Consider the following 21263-nt stretch of genomic DNA (forward strand, 5'->3'; position numbering starts at 1 on the left):
TGTACTTTATCATAATTAAAATAGTATTTTCTTCGTTTAAAAAAGAATTATCAGTTTGACTTGGAACGGAGTTTAAGAAAAGAAATAAGACTTTTTAATCTTGTCGTTCTAAATTAAAGTTATGTCAAATGTATCAAAATATCATTTAATCTTGTGACCTTAAACATAATACGTGAAAAGTTGAAGTTAAAGTGTTGCAAAAAAAAAAGGAGGTCATTCTTTTTAAAACAAACTAAAAAGGAAACTAAAAAACGAAGGGAGTAATAAATAAGATGAAAACACACCTCAATTAACCACAATTAGGTGACAAAATATTATACAAAAAACACATCTTATATCATCAACAAGATATAAACATTGAGTATTAATAAATATTTATCTCATTTTAATAATCAAAATATTTAAAGTTTAAATATATAGTAACACATAATATTCATTGTCATCCAATCATAACATTATTGAAAAAGCAAGTTAGTTTAACATTTTTAAAAAGTTATTTTAACATTAGACGTAGATGATAAGAAGAAAATAATAATTTTACTTTCTCTACTAATATAAACGGTTGTATTAATTTGTTACGTATTTTATTTTTATCTTACTTAGAGTAGTATATACTAGAAAATTTTATCATGTTAGAGAGTAGAGACACAACCAACAAAAGATTTGTACAGTTTCATTAACTTTTTGACACATAAATAAATTGACCATTTGTCTACTTTAAACCTGTAATAAAATAACAAAAAAGTAAAATAATTTTTATAATAAATGTGAATCCCATTAGTAACAATAAATTCCACTAATTAATTATAAATTATAATAAAAAGTGATTATGGGTCCATATTTTATACTTAGTGCTCATTTATATCAAATAATTTTTTAAAATTTTTCTTCTTCGATAGATGTTATTTCTTCGTCTAAATAAAAAAAAGGATCTTGTTGATTCTATTAAAAATCTAAATAATATATTTAGGTGTTCAAATTGATCTTACATTTCCTTTTAACTTGTTGATGTTGAAAAGAATTATTATTTTTGTAGTGTTTCAGATCTTGATTCTCTCCTAAATTTTGTAATCTTAAACTTAAATAAATAATTATTTTAAGATTTTAACAAAAATAATTCATATATATATATATATATATATATTATTTATTTATTTATTTATTTTTTAAATTGACTTTTAAAATACTGAAATTTAGAGATTAATTGTGGCGCTGACATGTGACGTTTTTCTCTCCTATTATATATAGATAGATTTATGTCCTATAAATGAAATTTTGAGAGTTAACGAAAACTTTTTTTTATATTTTCAAATATTTTAAGCTATTAATTATTATCATTTATAATATTTTTTACATAATTTTTGAATATATATATATATAAATTTTTTTTTTCTTATTTTGTGAACGATAAAAGTGTCCAACAAAATAAATTTTTGAATAAATATAAAGTGATGGAAGACAATTATTTTAAAAAAAACAATAAAATTATCAAACTACCCTTGGCTACCAGCAGACATGTTGACGAAGTCCTGCGCTCGTACTAAGTAGAAAAGTAAAGCAATATAATTTATAATATCTTTTACATAATTTTTGAATAAATATAAAGTGATAGAACAATAAAATTACCAAGCTACAAGCAGGCCGTGTGTCAAAAAGTTAATGCACACACGTTTTGTGTCTACCCGTTTTTTTTTTGGTACATTACTGTAATAAAAATTTTCCCAAGTAGAGTGTGTTATAAACAAATTAGAGTCTCTGATGAAATTGGAAGAGACCATTATTGACTTGATCCTATGAGAGGCAACACTCGGAACTGAGAAACCCTTGATTTCAATTTCGCATTTGGCAGAGATGAGAGGGAACAAGTTTTGCTTTGATTTACGGTACCTTCTCGTCGTGGCTGCTCTCGCCTTCATCTACATACAGGTTATCTTCTGGCTTCCTCTCAGATCTATACGAATATAACTATTATTCATTTCATTTCATCTCAGCAATTTTTTCTGTAATTTAACACAATTTGGTATTTTAGTGCAACTAATTTTCAGTTCAAGTAGAATCTCATATGAAGCTATAGAACAATTTCACCAATGACTATTACTTTCAATCTCGAGCTCCTTGGGGTCAACTATATTAATCCTCTAATGAGGGGTTTGGCATAAAAGAATTGCAAACTTGCACAACCAGTGAATAGCTTACCCATCAAGGGGATGCAACAATTTATATGTACAAAACTAGCTGCTTTTACCCTATTTGTACAATGTAATATTTCCGCTAAAGAGATTCAGTTGAACCTTTCTTCAACAAACTCAGCTAGGCCACTGGTTTCTCTTTTAGGATTTGTCTTGCAACTCCCCTTGGCGAAGATAGAGCCAGTGCTTCTCAAAGAATTGAGATTCACATGTCCAAAAATCTTTGGAAGCTATGCAATTGAAAATTCTTATAGCTTCTAGGCGATGAAATTTAAAATCCCCCCCAATAGATTCTGACGATACTGCGCCAACTTATGCATATAACTTACGTTACCATACTGTATTGGTTTGGTTTTAGCATCTCTTTTATCTCTTTATGATGTTTTCAACAAAAGAAAATAGGAACATATGAATTTTAGTCACAAGGGGCTGGCCTAGCGACTGAGAAATAGCTGTGGCGAAATTGGGAACCAAGGTTGGAATCCCAACAGAGGAAAAATTACAGAAATTCCTTGCATCTGCCTAAGCTTAGTGGACGGAGTTACTCGATATTTGGCGCTGCTAGGCGGTAGTAAGTACCCGGTGGATTGGTTGAAGTTCACACAAGGTAGCCTAGATACCGCAATTATAAGGAGAAAAGTTTATATTGCTTAGATAAAGCCATAACTTGTCCACTACCCCAAGCAATCCTTTCTTTGCACGATTAGCTTTTTTATCTTTACTTTGGCATATGAGGTTACTTGGTTCTGTTGATATAGGTGTTATGAGAAGAAATTACCTTCCTGGATTACTGTTTGCTTAATGGTGAAGTAGGTATGTTTTAAGTGGTTGTTTTTTCCACATTTCTCAGATGCGGCTTTTCGCGACACAGTCAGAATATGTAGACCGCCTTGCTGCTGCAGTAAGTATCTAGGTTCATCTTGTCATCCTTCCTAAATGGAATCTAAATACCATAGACATATTTCCTGTGTTCTATCTTTTATGTATTTATAATTCATGTCACGTATTATGAGCATAACGTTTCTAAAAGCTTCATGTTTTGATCAAGCGTTTCGAAAAGCTTCATATGCTCCACTTGAAGGTTCCTTCAACAGTTCAAATGTCATTCCGAAAATCCTCTCTTTTCTTCTCAACAGGGGATTACTTAATCTTCTTTTGCATTTTCTTAGCAGCACACGACTGCATCCTACGTCAATGATGTAGCTAAAGAAAGAAGAAAATAACTTTTAATTGCTAATAATGTGTACAAATCATGTGAATGACACAGATTGAAGCAGAAAATCATTGTACAAGTCAGACCAGATTGCTTATTGACAAGATTAGCCAGCAGCAAGGAAGAGTAGTGGCTCTTGAAGGTGCACTGTGTTCTCCGGTGTAATCTTTTCTTTCTTTTTTGTCCTCTTTCCAACTATGTTAGAAATGGATTTATTTCCTTCATTTTTAATCCTCCATTCGGCAATTGGAGCTATTGGAAATTGTCTATCTTGAAAATCTTACGTAAGTTCTCGTCCTATTGTATACAAGTGTGGTGAAAAAATGGTGTAGATCTGTTTTCTTTTTAAAAAAATATTGTTTTTGTGTTGTATGTTGCAAGATATCTTCCTGGATGAGTAGTGAGGATAGGACCTTGATGCAATGCGGAAACCAAAAGAAACCCTAACCTAAGAACAAGAAAGTAAAAGATAAATAGATAGAACACAAGTATGGAATTAATTGACAATTAAGGTTCTAAGATAACCAAAACCTTCAATTGATGAATCCAAAAAAACCACCTAATCTTTAAGATGAACCTGAAGGGAGTTGAATTCACCTTGCAACTCACCTCTCAAACAAAGGTTCAACAAAAGCTTCACCAAGCTCTCAAATCTCTCAAAGAGAAGAAAACCAATATTCATCAAAATCAAAGTCTATTGAGATAGTCTCAGCTATTTATAGTTTAGGCTAATTATTACAAAAACAGCTAAAGTGACATCCCTTGGAAATTGCAAAAATAGCCAAATTGCACTGCCAATCGTGACATGCAGTCATATGTAGCAACTTGCGGTTCTGCATGTTGCTCCGTAGGTTGATTCTCAGTCAGGCCTGAATCTGGGCAGTGTCCAGTTCTGATATACAGTCCAAGGTACGGGCCGTAAGTGATTCTGCGGCCCATATGTCGCTTCTGTACCTGCCGCATCTGGCTGTTCTTGACTTATGGTTGAGATACAGTCCGTATGTTGAGTCATCGTTCCCTCCTATTTTGTCCTCCAAGGCTATCTTCATGACATGAAATCCCTGGGATGACATCAAAGTAAGCTCAAGCACATCTATCTTCATGAATAGTCCTTGTAATGCTTGGAGATATCAAGCTTGGCTCGTAAAATGGGCTTGATGCAACTTGGCTTGCATTATACCTGTTCAGTTTCTTCATGTTTCTCTTTCAATGCATTTTTCCTTGTTCTTTCTGCGATAATGTAGATCTCAAATAATAAGTTCTGTATCTATCCAAAAAAAACAATTCTTTTTAACTTTTTTATATGAAGGGTAACGGGTAGTTGTACTTCCCTTATCTTCATCTTGCTACATTTTCAGAACAAATGAAGCGTCAGGATCAGGAGTGCCGGCAATTAAGGGCTCTTGTTCAGGATCTTGAAAGTAAGTTGATAAACTGCTCTTTCTTCTTTCAGCTTTTTGTCAAAAAGCCACTGCTTTTAGTCGCAGTAATATGAAATGTATGCCTGCAAAAAATTATATTCATTGTACGTGATAAATAAAGATCTGTTAATGTCTATGTGTCGTTCATGTCGTTGAGTTATTAATGTTGTGAGCTCTAAATTCTAATTCTAGTTTAGTCATGCCTACAAGTAATCTTATCCTATCAATAAATAAATAAATGTATACTCATGCCTACAAGTATTTGAACTTATTTATATATTTGATGTTGTTAATTATCTGTTACAGGTAAGGGCATAAAAAAGTTAATCGGAGATGTGCAGGTTTAGATACATTCTCACATTTTCAGTCATACATTTGCTACCACCATCTGTGGACCTCAATTCTGTCAAATGTTTGTTCATCAACTAATTACTATATTTACTAGATGCCAGTGGCAGCTGTAGTTGTTATGGCTTGCAATCGTGCTGACTACCTGGAGAAGACTATTAAATCCATCTTAAAGTATGCTTTCTATCAAAACAATTTTATCTGCTTCTTATTTCATACTAGATGCCTCAGCTGATAAGCCCGGTATTTCCATTGTTGTCATCAGATACCAAACATCTGTTGCATCAAAATATCCTCTTTTCATATCCCAGGTACCCATTCATTTTCCCTCGTAGCCTTCTATTGCATGCTTGTCTTCTTTGTCTTGCTGAACCTACTTTTCGTTCTACTTCCCTTTGGAAGGATGGATCAAATCCTGATGTTAGAAAGCTTGCTTTGAGCTATGATCAGCTGACATATATGCAGGTACTTTTCCTACCACTTGAGAAAGGGAAAATGGGATTTATTTTGGGGTATATCTATCTGTAAATTTTAAATCAGGCCGGTCCTTACTTGGAGAAAAAGTACAGACTTAAGAATATGAACTCATTGTTCCAATGCTCAATCATCGTCATTCCAATAACAAGATCGTGTACAGGTGAAACAAGTTAGTAGAAAAATTACCCATCAGGAGTTTTTATCTAGTAAAAATGGAAAGGGAAAAGATACATAATCTATATTTGACATGTAAATGTTTTCCTTATCATTTTAACTCTTTTAATACTTCATTCATTCTTTGTGACACAATTTGCCCTTTCCCCCCCTGTAAGACTACACAAGTGGAAGAGGCATGTGTAGTTTGAATTATGTTTTCAAGATATATGTGTGTGTGTGTGTATATATATATATATATATAAGATTTTCTTCTCTCTCTTTGTTTGAGTAGCCATACTTCTGTTTTGCATATGAATTCATCTACTGCTCTATAAGGTTCATAGTTTTATAACATATCAATTGGCTAAATTTTGTTCTGATAAAAGCTTTGCCTTGCTTGGGAGATGAATCTAGCTGCTTTATTTTATTGGTTAGCTTTAGGTAGCTGTGGTTACTTAAGTCTGTATCTTTAATCTTTTGCTGATTAGCTGATAACAGTTCTGGCCTGACATTGTTAAGTGTAGTTGCAACAATTGCTTCTGTTTGATCTTTATATCAAACTCCTCTTGGCAGATTTTTATTGACTGTTCTTAATAAAAGACCTTTTTGATTTTTTATCAACAGCACTTGGATTTTGAACCTGTGCATACTGAAAGACCAGGGGAACTGGTTGCATACTACAAGATTGCACGTAAGGATGTTTTTTTGCTTTTTCTCCATCTTTTTCCTTTGCTCATGTTATTTCAACTAGTATTAGTCTTGCATTAGCCAATGGACCACTCTTTCCTTAGGTCATTACAAGTGGGCATTGGATCAGCTGTTTCACAAGCATAATTTTAGCCGTGTTATCATACTAGAAGGTACTGCTGATCTATCTTAATCACTATGTTGCATATTCTCTGCACTTTTTTCTTCTCACAATATCTGTGCCTCTGACATCAGATGATATGGAAATTGCTGCTGATTTTTTTGACTATTTTGAGGCTGGAGCTACTCTTCTTGACAGAGACAAGTAAGGCATTCTCAAGGATCCAGAATTTCCATTCTTACTTTCAAAGAATTGTTCACTTCATCCTCGTATCAGGAAAATCTATTTTTGGCCAACTCCCCCCATTCAACCTTTTGGATCATTTTCTTTAAAGAACCAACACAATTGGATCAGATTCAACAGCCATCCATGATCTCTCTCTCCCAGGCACGTGGTAGGAGAAAATCTGATGGTAGCGAGGGGGATAAATTTTTATTTTGATTATATAACATTCTTAGCAAAAGGACTAAAAACTTCTCCTTACATAAACTGGTGGCCAAATACGCTAAGTGGGATAGTGAACCAACAAAAATGGGACTTGGCCTAAAACATGGGGATGACAGGTTGCAAAATGCCTATTCTCAATGTCCCAAGTATAACATTTTTCACATCCTTGTGGTGAACATCCCAGGTCGATTCTGGCTATTTCTTCTTGGAATGACAATGGACAAAGGCAGTTCGTCCAAGATCCTTGTAAGTTATATCCTTCTTCCTCCTTTGGGAATGGTGGTTATGAGTTTTCTTTTGAACTCTTTTCCTGTTTCACTTGAAATGTTTATTGGTTAATTCAATCAAGAAACATAAACACACTGCTTAGAGCAGATGGTTTCTTGTTTCTGTTCTGTTGAATGGTTATACTTCCATTTTGTTTCTGATTCCTTGGAAATGCCTAAAATAGCAGCAGGGATTTGATGTTGCGTACTTTATTTTTGGTGTATTTCTGCAGTTTTTTCTTTATTCCTTTTCCATGAGTGGTTCCTGGATTTGTCTGCCACATGCCTCTCTTTCTGTGACTGGTTCCTGAATTCCTCTGGCATCGTCTTTCTCCTAGATCACCCATATCCTTTTAATCATCAACTTGAGCTTGAATCATTTTACTCATGCTAATATAAGTGTCAGTATGAAGCACTGGGCTGCGAACTTTTTCTTTGTCTACAAAGCTGTCACCTATTTATTGTGGTTGTCTAAAGATTCTCCGCTCACTTAAGGATATTGGATAAGATTGATAGTGTGAGAATAGAATGAATTTTAACTTCTCTTTTGTTCTGGATTCTGGGTACCAATGAAAAAGGGAAAAGTTGAAAAATTGGTTCGTTGGAGTGTTTGACAAAGTTAAAGAGATTATTATTGATAGTGCATCAGGAAGATGCCAAATTACAAAAGGTGTGACCAGTTAGCTCCAGTACAGAAGGGCAAAAAGCATTTCAGCACTAGTACAAGCAGCCTAAGCTATAGCTAAGGAGCTAACAAAATCCAAAAACATGTCAACACTGTTAACAGGTGGTAGAGAATTCCAACCGAACAAATTAACTAATCATTTAGTCTTCAGAGAGTGGGTAGGAGTTGATATTCCATCAAAGCATCTGCTAGTCCTTTCATTCCATATAACCAAAAATGACTGCTGGGATCATCCTCCAGTTTTTCTTGATGACTTTGTCAACTCTCCAAGAGATCCAGGCTCCAGCTGATGTAGGACTCCTTTATTAATCTGGGTATACTCCAGGAAAGGCCATACTGAGAGAAGAAAAAGTTCCAAATATCAGTTGTGATGGGGCAGTGCAAAAACAGATGGCTAACACTCTCAAGATGCTGTTTGCATAAGTAACATTTATTTACTAGAGTAATTTTCTTTCTGCTAAGATTATCTAGTGTCAAGCAAGCATTTTTTTTTTTTTTTTTTGATGACAAGGGAAACCTGCAGCCGCTAACCTTTGGGTGCGCACAGGGTAAAACCCCCGCTCCTATGCAATAGCTCGCAGACCACATAGGAGAGGTAACCCGCACTAGGCAAGCCCGGTGCGACGAGCTCGACCCAAAAGGCAAACCCCTTGCTTTCGCTGGCAAGGGGTTTCGAACTTGAGACGTCCAACATGGAAGTCCCAAGCCCAAACCACTGGGCCACCCCGAAGGGTATGTCAAGCAAGCATTATTAAGAGCTGTCCAGGCTAGACATGTAACTTTGAGTGGTAGCCTGGTCCTCCAATCATGCTTCCAAGGCCAATCCTCCAGAATTTCCCCTGTCAACACATTAGATCATACCTTTCCTTGACTGTGTATTCCCCCTTTTTAGATGTACCCCAAATGATTATGTCTAAGATTGTCATAAGAGAAATCTATGTTTCTCTTTTCGTGACTCCATAGTCCTTTCTAGGAGTGCTAGCTTCAATTGAATATTTTGGACTGTCAAAGACGAAAGAAAGAACAATCTTTTTACCCATTCATGTCATTGTTGAGCTGATCAAAAGTGTATCGTCCATGGAGGTTAATCCCATTGTTCTGCTCGATGTTGTGGAATATATTGATATTATTTAGGTGGTTTTTTAGCAAAGTAAACAGCGGTTCACTTTTCTAATCTCACTGAAATGCTTTGTATCTTACACTGCAGATGCTCTTTACCGCTCAGACTTTTTTCCTGGTCTTGGATGGATGCTTTCAAAATCAACTTGGTCCGAACTATCTCCAAAGTGGCCAAAGGCATATCCTTTCCAATTGATGTGCTTATTTCTTGCATAAATTAACTGCCTTTGGAACCTTCAAAATTTTTCTTTGACCTTACTTTTACTTACTGGGATGACTGGCTAAGGCTTAAAGAAAATCACAGAGGTCGACAATTTATTCGCCCAGAAGTTTGCAGAACATACAATTTTGGTGAGCATGTATGTGTATAAAAATCCTCCTTTAAATCAGTGCTAGATGGCTTTGGCTCATTAAATGTAGTTGAACTTGAATCTTTGTCCTCAATGGAGTGATATTGCTGTTTTTACTCATTTAGATACCTCTCAAGAGAAAAAATGTTTCTCATTCCTTCTAGAGCTGTTTTACGTTCTGAAACAGATACTGATAAGTGATAACTATGGAAAATCAATTTCCACCATCTTAACAAAGAAGTGGGTATTCCTATAGCAAGCCCCAACTTGTTTGGAAGGCTTGAGCAAGATTTAGATAAAGCCAGGGAGTTGCAATGGATTCAAGGTTTTGAAATTGGCACCACTACAGGGAATACATTGACTATCTCTCAAGTCTCACCTGCTATATGTAGACGAGTTGGATTTTTTTTTATCCAATAAAAGTTTTCATTAATAATAACAAGGCCAACTTGGCCATATACAAGTGCGATACCAAAAAAAGGAGAAACGTACAAAATATGGTTTTCTCCAAAAGGCTCCCAATCCTCTATACAAACCGGAACTACATGGGTGCATCAAAAGAAAATAAATGATCGGCGACTACTTCTCAGTTGAGCAAACCTCATCTCCACCCCTTCAAAGGCTCTTCTATTTCTCTCTTTCCAAATGACCCACACATTAAAGCAAGAGGGTAACATTCCAAGCCTTGTGCATTCTTCTCCTAGCTCCACTCTTCCAGCTGAACATCAAACTCCTTTACAGATATTGGCATTACCCAAGAAACTCCAAACCATCTAAGATATCCTCCCATAACTTCGTAGCTAATTTGCAATGTAATAAAATATGGTCCAAGTCCTCGCCCACCTCCTTACAACGGAAACGCTAGCTCAAGCAGACAACCTTTCATCTCCTAAGATTCTCCACCATCAAAATCACTCCTCTCGTAGCTAAAATTCTATTCAGTTGCCTTAGGAATCCAAACCGATATATTTGAATTTGGAACTTTGATCTTCTGTGGAGCAAAAGTGTTACATTTGAATTTGGCACTTCAAATTTTTGAAGCTCTTTCTGGCCTCCACATCAACATGTTAAAGAGCATTATCTACCTTGTCAATGAAGTGCAAAATCTGGATTTGTTGGCTGGAATACATTAATAAGTATGGAAAAATGGAAGTTGATGGCCCTTATCACATCAATTGAAACCCAGGAGAATTCTCTAGCCTATACAAAGCTAAAAATATTACTTCTTACTCATGTAGCCAGGTGCACGAGTTGAAGCTTAATGGGAATTAAGACGGTGCATTAACTGGGTTTGATATATTTTCTTAAATTTTCATATATGAAAAGGAGGATAGAATTGGAAGACGAAAAAATGAAAAGGATTACCCATCTTGTATTACCTTTAGTTGCTAAACACAGATCTGACAAAATTTGGAATGGAATGGTGGAGAAATTTGAAAATAAGTTAGCCACATGGCAAATGCAGTATTTATCAATGGGTGGTAGGCTCACTCTCATATTTTTTTATGACAAGGGAAACCCACAACCGCTACCCTTGTGTGTTTTACCCTGCTCCTATGCAATAGCTACCACACAGGAGAGGTAACCCGCACTAAGCAAGCCTGGTGCAACGAGCTCGACCAGAAGGCAAACCCCTTACTTGTTTGCCTTACTTTCGCTGGCAAGGGGTTTTGAACTTGAGACCTCTAGCATGGAAGTCCCAAGCCCAAACCACTGGGCCACTCCGAAGGGTCGGGTGGTAGGCTCACTCTCATCAATAACACCCTTGATTGATTCCTATAGACATAAATGTCACTATTCCCTATCCCCTCAAGGATTCAAAGGAAGCTGGACAGAATTAGAAGGAGCTTCCCGTGGGAAGGTAACATCACTGCTCATAAGTTTCATCTGGTAAAATGGGAGAAAGTAACTCTACCTAAATCAGTGGGAGGCTTGGGCATCAGGAACCTTACGCTTCATAACAGGTGTTTACTCTTGAAATGGCTATGGAGGTATGAAGAGGAGAATCAGCTAACCTGGAAAAGAGTGGTGAATGCCAAACATGGGATACACAGTAACTGGTGCACAAAGGTCTCCAAGGCTCCGCATAGGATAGGTCCTTGGATTTTGGAAGAACATTATCAACCTTTGCGGCAAGTTCAGCCAGAACAACAGATTTCAAGTTAGGAATGGGGCAAAAGTTAATTTGTGGAAAGATAGATGGTTAGGCTCTTCAACCTTGCTATCTGACTTCCCTAACATTTATCAAATTGTTAGAAGACCTGACGCCACCGTCTCTCAGAATATAAAAGCCAATTCTTGAAATCCAATCTTCAGGGGGAATGTGAATGACTGGGAAATGGGTGAAATGCTTGGCTTCCTAGGCAGATTGGGAAACCGTATGGTCAGTGAGCAACTTTCAGACATGTTCATCTGGGGAACAAGTCCATTGGGAGTTTATACTGTCAAGACTCAAGACAGATGACCTACACAACATCAGTCAAAACTGCCCCCTAAAGTCATCTGCAACAGTTGGACTACTCTAAATGAAGCCTGCCTCACTCAAGATAACTTGTGCAGAAGGTCCTTTGACATAGTTCACAAATGCTATTTGTGCCATCAGCACATTGAAACAAATAAACACCTTTTCCTCCATTGTGCAGTTGCTTCAGGCATCTGGAGGATGTTTTTTTTTTTTTCTATCTTTGGACTCAGCTGGGTGTTACCAGAAATCATCAAAGATGCCTGCAGCAGCTGGAGTTAATGAAAAATTGGTATCAGGAAAATCAGGAGACTGATTACTGGGTGCATTTTTTTGGACCTTTAGGACAGAGGAACAAAAGGTGTTTTGATGGTTTAGCAACTCCAAACTACTCCCTGAAAGGTAGAGCCGTCAATATGGGCTAGGCCTGTTGGGCCGGCCTGGCTTAACCTGTGATTTGATAGGGCTGGGCTACGATTTTTGGAGCCCGTTTAAGAAAAGGGCTTTTTAGCCCAGCTTGAATAAGCCTGCCAATTTGTGGGGCTTGGGAAATATGGATAGGGCCGGCCCGTGGGCCAAATAAAAATTAATTAAAAAATAAAAATAAAATAGATTATTAAAAATAACAAGAGTCTAAAACTCAAAATCTGTTTAAAGTTTGAAATATTACAATTTAAATACAAATTATGTTTATAAAATATGTACTACATAAAATTCCCTAAAATTTCTAGGGAATCACTATATAGGTCATAGCCTATGGAATATTGTCATAGTTTTTGTGTTTTATTATGATCATTGGAAAACAATTAGGTTACTATTTTATTTAGCTATTTATGCTTTTACTTGAATCAAACTTAATAAATATTATAAAGATAAATTTATTTGTGTACTTGATTAACAACTAGTAACACTAACACCATGTAATATTGTCTTGTCGATATTTATGATAATATTTTTAAATTATAATTTAATTTAAGAAATTATAAAAAAAAATATACTTTTAAGAAAAGAGGGCTGGCCTGTCAAAGCTCGTAGCCCACATACTTGTGGGCTGGGCCAACCATTTTCTGACCCACACAAAAAATGGGCTAGCCCGGCCTGACCTGTCAAATTTTACAGGCTTAGCCCGGATGGGGTGAGCCAGCCTATATTGACAGCTCTACTGAAACCTAAATGTTTAATATCTTTAAGTAGTTGGAGCATTTTTTCCCCTATTAGCTCTTTTGAGTCTTTGTTGGATTTTGTTATCTCTCTATAGCATAGGACTTTTGTAATCTACTCTTGTAATTGCACCTGTACAGTGCTTTTGTGCATCTTTTTGATGCTTTTAATTTTAATCCTTACTTCATCGAAAAAACTTTTCCTTGAACTTTGTCAACAATCTTTTATTATTTACAGGGTTCTAGTTTGGGGCAGTTTTTTAAGCAGTATCTTGAGCCAATTAAACTAAATGATGTCCAGGCATGTTACTAACTCCCTTGTGTATTTGTTGCCATCACCCATTTTTTCTTGTCTACTCAATTCTTTCCATTTGTACGACATGTATTCTACCTGGAATTTTGTTTGAAGGTTGATTGGAAGTCAATGGACCTAAGTTACCTTTTGGAGGTAATGACTTGAGGATTATTATGTGCTGAAGATTAAAGAACTTAGGAACGTATGTAACTTGTAGTTTCATGTTCTCAGGACAACTATGTGAAACACTTTGGCGACTTGGTTAAAAAGGCTAAGCCCATCCACGGAGCTGATGCTGTTTTGAAAGCATTTAACATAGATGGTGATGTGCGTATTCAGTACAGAGACCAACTAGACTTTGAAGATATCGCTCGGCAGTTTGGCATTTTTGAAGAATGGAAGGTAATGCATATATGACCCTTTCTATTTCATATAAAATTGATTATGACCTGAGATTTGATCATATTTGTTTGAGTGGGTTCTTTTGATGCAGTTATTGCATATGTTGGGTATGACTATTGACTGTGCATTGCATATTGGGCATCTATTTTACTTAACTTTGAAATAGACTGTTGAGGAGTGCAAAATTCATGCCTGATTTTATACTTTTAGCTCTTGGAGATTTACTCTTTCACTGTCATGATTTTTTAATAATTTATTTGGATATAGCATGAATGTGAACAGTTGCTGTTTGCTGGTATAGTTTTGCAACACAAAAGAAAAAGGCAGGTGCCTTAGGGTTAGAGTGAGCAATCAGAATCCAATTCCACAACTCATCCCCTTCTAGGATTGAGGTGCAAAGGGAGGTGAAATTGAAATGCATGCTTTCCTTCTCCCCTTTCACTTGTAGGCATCTATGGGCTTGGGGCCCAGTCAACTTTGTGCGTCTGGGCTTGAACAAAAACTGAGCTTGCCAATGGGCAAGACTTGAATAGTATTAATTGCCTGTGGACTGGCCGTTCTGGCCTCATATATTTATTATTAATATTCATATTTTTTTATATTGAAATTATATTGTAATATATTTGTACTGGAATAAATACCTACATGTATAGAATTAGCAGAAATGAAATAGGAGGTGATTTATCAAAAAAGTAGATGAATTTATAGCCATTTACTTGTTTTATTTGTGGCTTTGGTTACTTGGTCAATTTGATTACTTAATTCTTAAAGAAATGCAAACTAACTTGCTTTTTGATAAATAAAGTTAGATTATATTTAATGTTATGTTTATAAATTTTAAAGATCAATTCTTGTAAGGCCCAGTTGTTGCTCATGGTCAGTCCTACTCTGCTATTAGTTGTCATGTTTCTCTCCCCAACCATTTTTTTCCGTTTTGTTACTGCTTTGATTTGCGTGAGCTGAAGGTCTTTTGAAAACAGCCTCTCTACCTCGGAGTGGTAGTGGTAAGGTTTGTGTACACTCTACCCTCCCCAGACCCCTAGGTATGCTGTTGTTGTTGGTGGTGGTGGTCAGTCCTACTCTGGGGAAAGGGTGCTCATGGAATTGAAATTAGGCCATGATGGGATGCAACATGCAAGTGAAACACGGGTTAGGGTAATCTGTATTTAATATGGATTATTGACTGGCCCCATGTCGGTTCTTACCCCGGACCATGGACAGATCTACTCACTCTAGCTGTGAGCCTGTGATGGATTTGTCCTCTGTCATGGACTCATGGCTCTTATGCTTTCTGTAAAACTTGCATTAACTGTTCATTTCATCAGGATGGTGTACCACGGGCAGCATATAAAGGGATAGTAGTTTTCCGGTTTCAAACATCTAGACGTGTGTTCCTTGTTGCCCCTGATTCTCTTCGACAACTTGGAGTTGATACTTAGCGAAGATATGATTGGTAAGTTTATGCCTTAATAAGCAAAACTATTGAGTATTGTATATGCACCACTTTAGTAGTTTTTGCATAGAATTTTTTTTATTCAACATCATTAAGGAAAATACTCATTTTAGAAGGCTCGTGAAAATAAAAAAGAGAAAAACAGACTTGCATAACTGTTATGTAAACAAACTGATGACCTAATGCATTCACTTCCTATGACCAGTTCCGTTTACAAGGTAAACACATGCATTCTTTTCTTCTTTTTTTCTTTGCTCTCATGACCCGCACAATCCTTTTCCATGTCTGTACTTGTGTGTCTGACCCTCTCTACATAGACTCCACCTTAGAGTGAACAGATGTTTCGTCCACTGTAAGGTGGAGTATAGGAACAGTTTAGCATATAAGCAACATGCATCACTTTACATGAGTTGTATGTATCATAACTTGAAGGCACCTTAGCAGATATCTCACCTTTTCATATGCTGAGTTAAGGCATAGTAGGCTACAACAGGGTTCCGCTTTACTCCCTCCAGCCCATTTGAGTGTTAGCTACTGCAAAAGAAAATATTAACATCATTTTGAAAACATCTATTTGATAAAATTAAATGGATTCAAGTTCCTGGTATCTCCTTAACTCCCATTTTGTTTAACCAACTTCTTTTTGTGGATTAAAGCATACATGTCTTGGTGGATTTTTTGAACTCAATATTTTGGATATCACAAAAGCTCTGCTCTGGAACTTTCAAATTCCCTCAAATGAGAATAATGTAAGAATGTATTTGCAAACCTTAGTAAAAACCACTTATGTAACAGATAGCCTCAAATGTTTTGAGGCACACCTGGTTGGAATAGGGCATAGTAGCTCTTGTTGTAAAATAATAAGTCACATAAATGGATGATATATTATTGTGAAAATAGTGATTAAGTCTGTCACTCACTGATGTGTATTTTTCTTTCTACTCAATTCAACAGGAGCCTGAGCAACACTTTAGACTTATTTGGTAGGATACATTTGAAAGAGCTGACACGAAAAGCATGACTACCAGTAGCTACATGCAACATTTTAATGTTAATTAATGGAAGGAACTCACTGCCTACTGTTGGAATGGATGAATCAATCACCACAGCCTATTATTCAAGTTTTACAAACATAAAGAGGAAATGTAGCCCTATAAACACAATGTTTTTTGTTTCTAAGAAGGAACGTTACGATTATGAGCAACCTTGAAGAAATGTGAGCACTGACGTTTTAGTTTTGAGATTTAACCTTAAAATCACATTATAAGTACTCAAACGTGATTTATATATGTCCGAGGCACCCTTTCTACATTATGATTGAAGAGTGGGTGAAACATGCTCGAAATGATTCAATATAGATAATCGTGTTTTATAGCAGGCGTGACAGTAAGAACAAATTATTTGTGGACTGGACTCAAAAGAGATGAGACTGGGCTCAATCAACTTTATTTTCCCTGAAATAAATTAACAGAGAACTCACACAACTTTTTATTATAAGAAGTGTATTCACTTTATTTCGCAGTACCTTATCAAATTTATACTCCCATTGTCTTAATCTATGTGATAATATATTTTTTTTTCTTAAAAAAAAAGGTATTACTTTTCTATAATTACAAATAACTTTAGCTTTAGAATTATTTTTTAATGAATTTTTGACTAAAATAAGTCATTATTAAAATCAATTCACCAAAATAATACTTTTTTTTTGAAATTTTACAAAATTAGTATAAACGTATTTCTTAGTAATGTTTTAGGTTATATTTTATTCAAAAAATTTAATGGAAAAAAGACAAAAATTTGACAGAGTAAATAGACGTAAAACGTTACTGTCAGTAAAGTTCTATAATTCGTTACTGTGAAGCATGTTTTACAGCTAAAAGGTCACTCTCAATAACGTTGTGAAACACGTTTTACAGCTAAAAGGTCACTCTTAATAATGTTCTCTGGAATGGCTGAAAATTGAAATTCAATATTACACCTACCTCATTCAACTTTATGCAACTTTTCACTACTAAAATGGATATATATATACTCGCGTATACGTTTACTTGAAATATATAAGCTTTCTTTTTTCTTTCACTTTTCACAACGCTTTTTTCAACAATAGGAAAAAAGAAAGTGAAGAGGGCTTTTTACCAATGGCAATTTTTGTTCTTCTCAACAAAAATTATTCACAACACAGTCAACATTCTATTTTAATAAGCCTCAATTAATAAGATCAGCCTAATCGAAATGTAAAATCAAGGCATAACAAGTGCCTAAAATCAATCATAACAAGTGCCTAGAAACATAACTCTATTGAATAAATGTTTGTGCATTGAAATCGATACAACAAAAACTTCGTAAGAAATAATTCAAATTTACTCTCGTTTTCCTTTTGTGGTAAGAAGTACTTTTTTCCTCTGTTAAAAAAAGAATGATTTTTTTTAATTCGTTTAAAGAATATGATCTTTTTTCTTTTTTTGGTAATATTTTAATTTCAGTTTTTTAACGTGACATGTTTAAGACCACAAGATTAAAGGACAATTTAGTACATTTGACATAATTTTAATTTAGAACCACAAGATTTAAAAATCTTCTTTATTTTCTGAAACCCCGTGTCAAGTCAAACTAAACTACTCTTTTTAAAACGGAGGGAGTATTATTTATGTATGAAAGAGAAGAAACGAGAAAATCATATGTATTTTAAGTAAATAGATGAACAAAATATATATATCCATTGTTTTCAGCTATTCCAGAGAAACGTTACTGTGAGTAATGTTTTAGCTATAAAACGTGTCTCAGAGTAACAAATTATAAAACGTTACTGATAGTAACATTTTATGTCTGTTTACTCCGTCATTTTTTTGTTATTGATTTTATTTAAATAAATATAACCCAAAACATTATTGAAAAATACATTTATACTATGTAAAAATTTAAAAATATATATTATTTTTGATAAATAGATTTTAATAATGGTTTATTTTAATAATAAAAAGTTCATCAAATTAAGTAGGTTAGGAAAGAGGGAGCACTAGTTTATTTTGATGATGAGTTATAAGAAGCTAGGTACTCAAAAGTGTTATATTTTTATAGTAAGTAGGTATTAGTTGAAGGTGGCAAAAGAGAAAGAGAAGTGGGCGGGCAGGTTGACACGTAATAGGCAGGTGTCGTGCAGGTGGACCTGCTTCACTCAATATATAAGAGAAAGACGCTCTGCTCTCTTTATCTCATCAACTAACTAATATTGTGTAGGTGGGATGTTGCCCTTAATTTGTTGCAGTTTTATTGTTTCCGTTTAATTAATTTTGACAACGGATCCATTGCAGGTATGGCTGATGTAAGAGGAAGTTGTGGTACATGCAATGAAATGTGTGGTTGTCCTTCTCCATGCCCCGGTGGAATCTCGTGCAGGTACGTATGGTTGATGCTAAAATTTGAGAGTGCAATCAATATAATTAATTAATTAGTAAGTATATATATGATTTATGCAGGTGCGCATCGTCGGATGCAAGCATGGAGAACAAGAGATGCTCATCTGGAGAGCACTGTGGGTGCAATCCTTGCACATGTCCAAAGAGTGAAGCTGCTACTGGAAAGGCCAACTGCAAGTGCGGTCCTGGCTGCGCCTGTCCCACCTGTGCCGCTTAAACTTAATTACTAATTACTCCCTAGCTATTACGTACCTGCATGCATCATATACGTCTATATGTATATATATGTTTACCTTTCCTAAATTAATTATTAGGACTATATCCTCTCTCTTATCCATTTTAAATAAATCAGTATCGTTTTTTTTTTTAATCATGTTCATGTATGTAGATATGAAGTTCCATCGATTGCCAATTTATTATGAATGAATATGCAATAAGTAATAAGCCATTCATGGCAAAATTGAAGTTGTTGGTACATAATTTAGACTTTGGAGATGCAACAAGACTCTCTCTCTCTCTCTATATATATATTAGATTATATTTGCACGTAGAGTCGTAGACAAAACCATGCAACATAACTTGATGGAAAATCGTCCGGTCAACCCTACACTCGCTGGGACAGCAAATTGAGCTCAAAACTCTCTTTTCTCCAAATTATTGAGTAATAATTATGAGATGCTACAGAGTTAAGAAATTATTATGTATGTATTTCCAAATTAGTTCATTTTATCATTAACCATCTACTAAGGTGGGTCATCAAACTCATAATATATACACATTAAAACCTCACTCCCTAAATTCATAGGGAATATAAAATCTTATTATTTTGTAGATTAATTATTTAATTGATAAATTAATATTTATTAATTTATAGAGTGTTTTGACATTGCAAAATTCGTTCGGGATGAGATCTCAGACATTTTAAATGATTAATGATCTCGGTTACTGCAAATTTGTTCGGGATGAGATTGATGAGATTTCAGAGATTTTAAATGAATTTACTTGATGAAAATGTCATCACATATACAACTACCTTTCATCATAAGTCTTCCTCTAGCCTATAGATTCACTCATTTCCATTAAAATCCAAGAAAGGAAGGAGTCCTTCCAGATTACCTTTGTGCAGAGTAGTTGAAAAAAATGGTTAGAAACGAGTGACATGTCTGAGTATCGTACAATAACAAAAATAGTATAAATTTAAATCAGATTTAATTTTTAATATATTAAGTTTTGGTCAAGATTTAAGAAAATAATAGTGTTCTTAATCATAGATGGAAACACACTATTACATTTTGATTCTTGCATTGCCAGCAGTCCCACAATGGAATTGTGTGCTTACATTTGCCCAAGAAAAGAAGTTATGATCATAGTATTGTTTCCCAATCAAACTATTGTATTTATTCGTTGAGGAATGTTTACTATGCTTTATCTAACATAATATTGTTTCTTTCTTGTTGTTCCTTTGTTGCAGTCAAGAGTGATTTTGCTAGCACACATCAATTACATCCCTCTAGCAAGGAAGTAATATTTGTGATTGTACAATTGATAATATATTTACCAGTCTAATACTACTATTATTTTATTGACATCAGAATGCACAAAAACTGGGCTCGTGCTCAAATAAAACCAACCAAGCATAGTTAGGAGTTAATATATTTGTGTGAAGTCGATGGTATTATATTATAGAGACTACTTTTATAGTGTTGTCCGTCTGTCGAGTTATGTTATGTTTCACGTTGGAGTAGGATAGATGGATCATTGTTGTATAACACTGAAATTTTGTGAAAATCATTTACACTAGACTAGCAGTGGCGGCTCAAGCTAATTAGTGGCCTAAAGTAAAAAAAAAATTGGAGGCCTAAATTTTAATTATTTTTTATATCTGAGATTCAAGTTATTTCTTTTCTTTTTAATAAAAAAGTCTTATTTTTTATGATCTTAAATTAAAGATATATATATACTAAAATATTTTTTAATCTTGTGATCTTAAACATATCATGTGGAAGTTAAATTTAAAAATTGATCCATAAAAAAGAAACATTCTTTAATGTTTCGAAACAAATTAAAACATTCTTATTTTTTTTGGTTAAAAAAAGTTTAAGATAATTTTATTATTACTAAAAAATTACGCCCTTCGATTTTGGGGGCCTAAGGCATATGCCTCATCTAGAACTGTTAAAACGGGTCAGCCCAGCCCTACCCCGCCCAAACCTCGCGGGCCAAAGAATTTGATGGGCTGGGGCGGGCCGGCCCTTCATTTCAAAGGGCTGTAAAATGGTCAACCCGGCCCAACCCCAAAGGGTCAAGGGCTGGGGCGGGCCGGTCCTTTTTTTTTTATATGTCAAATCAATGTCACAAACAGTAACATTGTTTCAATAATTTAATATAAAATCTAGCAATAAATATTTAAAGTAAAAAATTATAATTTCTTAAGTAAATAATAACTGAAAAACAAACTAGTAAACTAAAGAACACTTCTGACTAAAACTTTAGTTAGCAATACATAATTACTTAAAGTAATTTGTTAAATGAAATCAAGAAACTAATTAATTGTTAAAGCCATAAAACATTCTATCACATATAATCTAAATAGTGTC

At 34.8% G+C, this 21263-nt stretch overlaps 2 protein-coding genes across 2 annotated transcripts; both read left to right on the top strand.

The window, feature by feature from the left end:
- Positions 1–1734: 1734 nt before the first annotated feature.
- Positions 1735–16543, top strand: LOC125878018 (alpha-1,3-mannosyl-glycoprotein 2-beta-N-acetylglucosaminyltransferase). The gene is made up of 19 exons (XM_049559321.1): positions 1735–1926; positions 3040–3090; positions 3457–3544; positions 4761–4823; positions 5130–5164; positions 5269–5345; positions 5437–5482; positions 5574–5636; positions 6429–6495; positions 6596–6664; positions 6747–6816; positions 7244–7305; positions 9218–9307; positions 9394–9488; positions 13339–13401; positions 13510–13548; positions 13627–13797; positions 15123–15250; positions 16205–16543. The coding sequence occupies exons 1-18, from the start codon at positions 1852–1854 to the stop codon at positions 15234–15236; spliced, it is 1338 nt and encodes a 445-aa protein (XP_049415278.1). The 5' UTR covers positions 1735–1851; the 3' UTR covers positions 15237–15250; positions 16205–16543.
- A 2019-nt stretch (positions 16544–18562) lies between these two features.
- Positions 18563–19126, top strand: LOC125878122 (metallothionein-like protein 4B). The gene is made up of 2 exons (XM_049559347.1): positions 18563–18646; positions 18727–19126. The coding sequence occupies exons 1-2, from the start codon at positions 18564–18566 to the stop codon at positions 18881–18883; spliced, it is 240 nt and encodes a 79-aa protein (XP_049415304.1). The 5' UTR covers position 18563; the 3' UTR covers positions 18884–19126.
- The last annotated feature ends 2137 nt before the right edge of the window (positions 19127–21263 follow it).

This window comes from Solanum stenotomum, chromosome 1 (genome assembly GCF_019186545.1).
Source record: "Solanum stenotomum isolate F172 chromosome 1, ASM1918654v1, whole genome shotgun sequence".
Taxonomy (NCBI): Eukaryota; Viridiplantae; Streptophyta; class Magnoliopsida; order Solanales; family Solanaceae; genus Solanum; species Solanum stenotomum.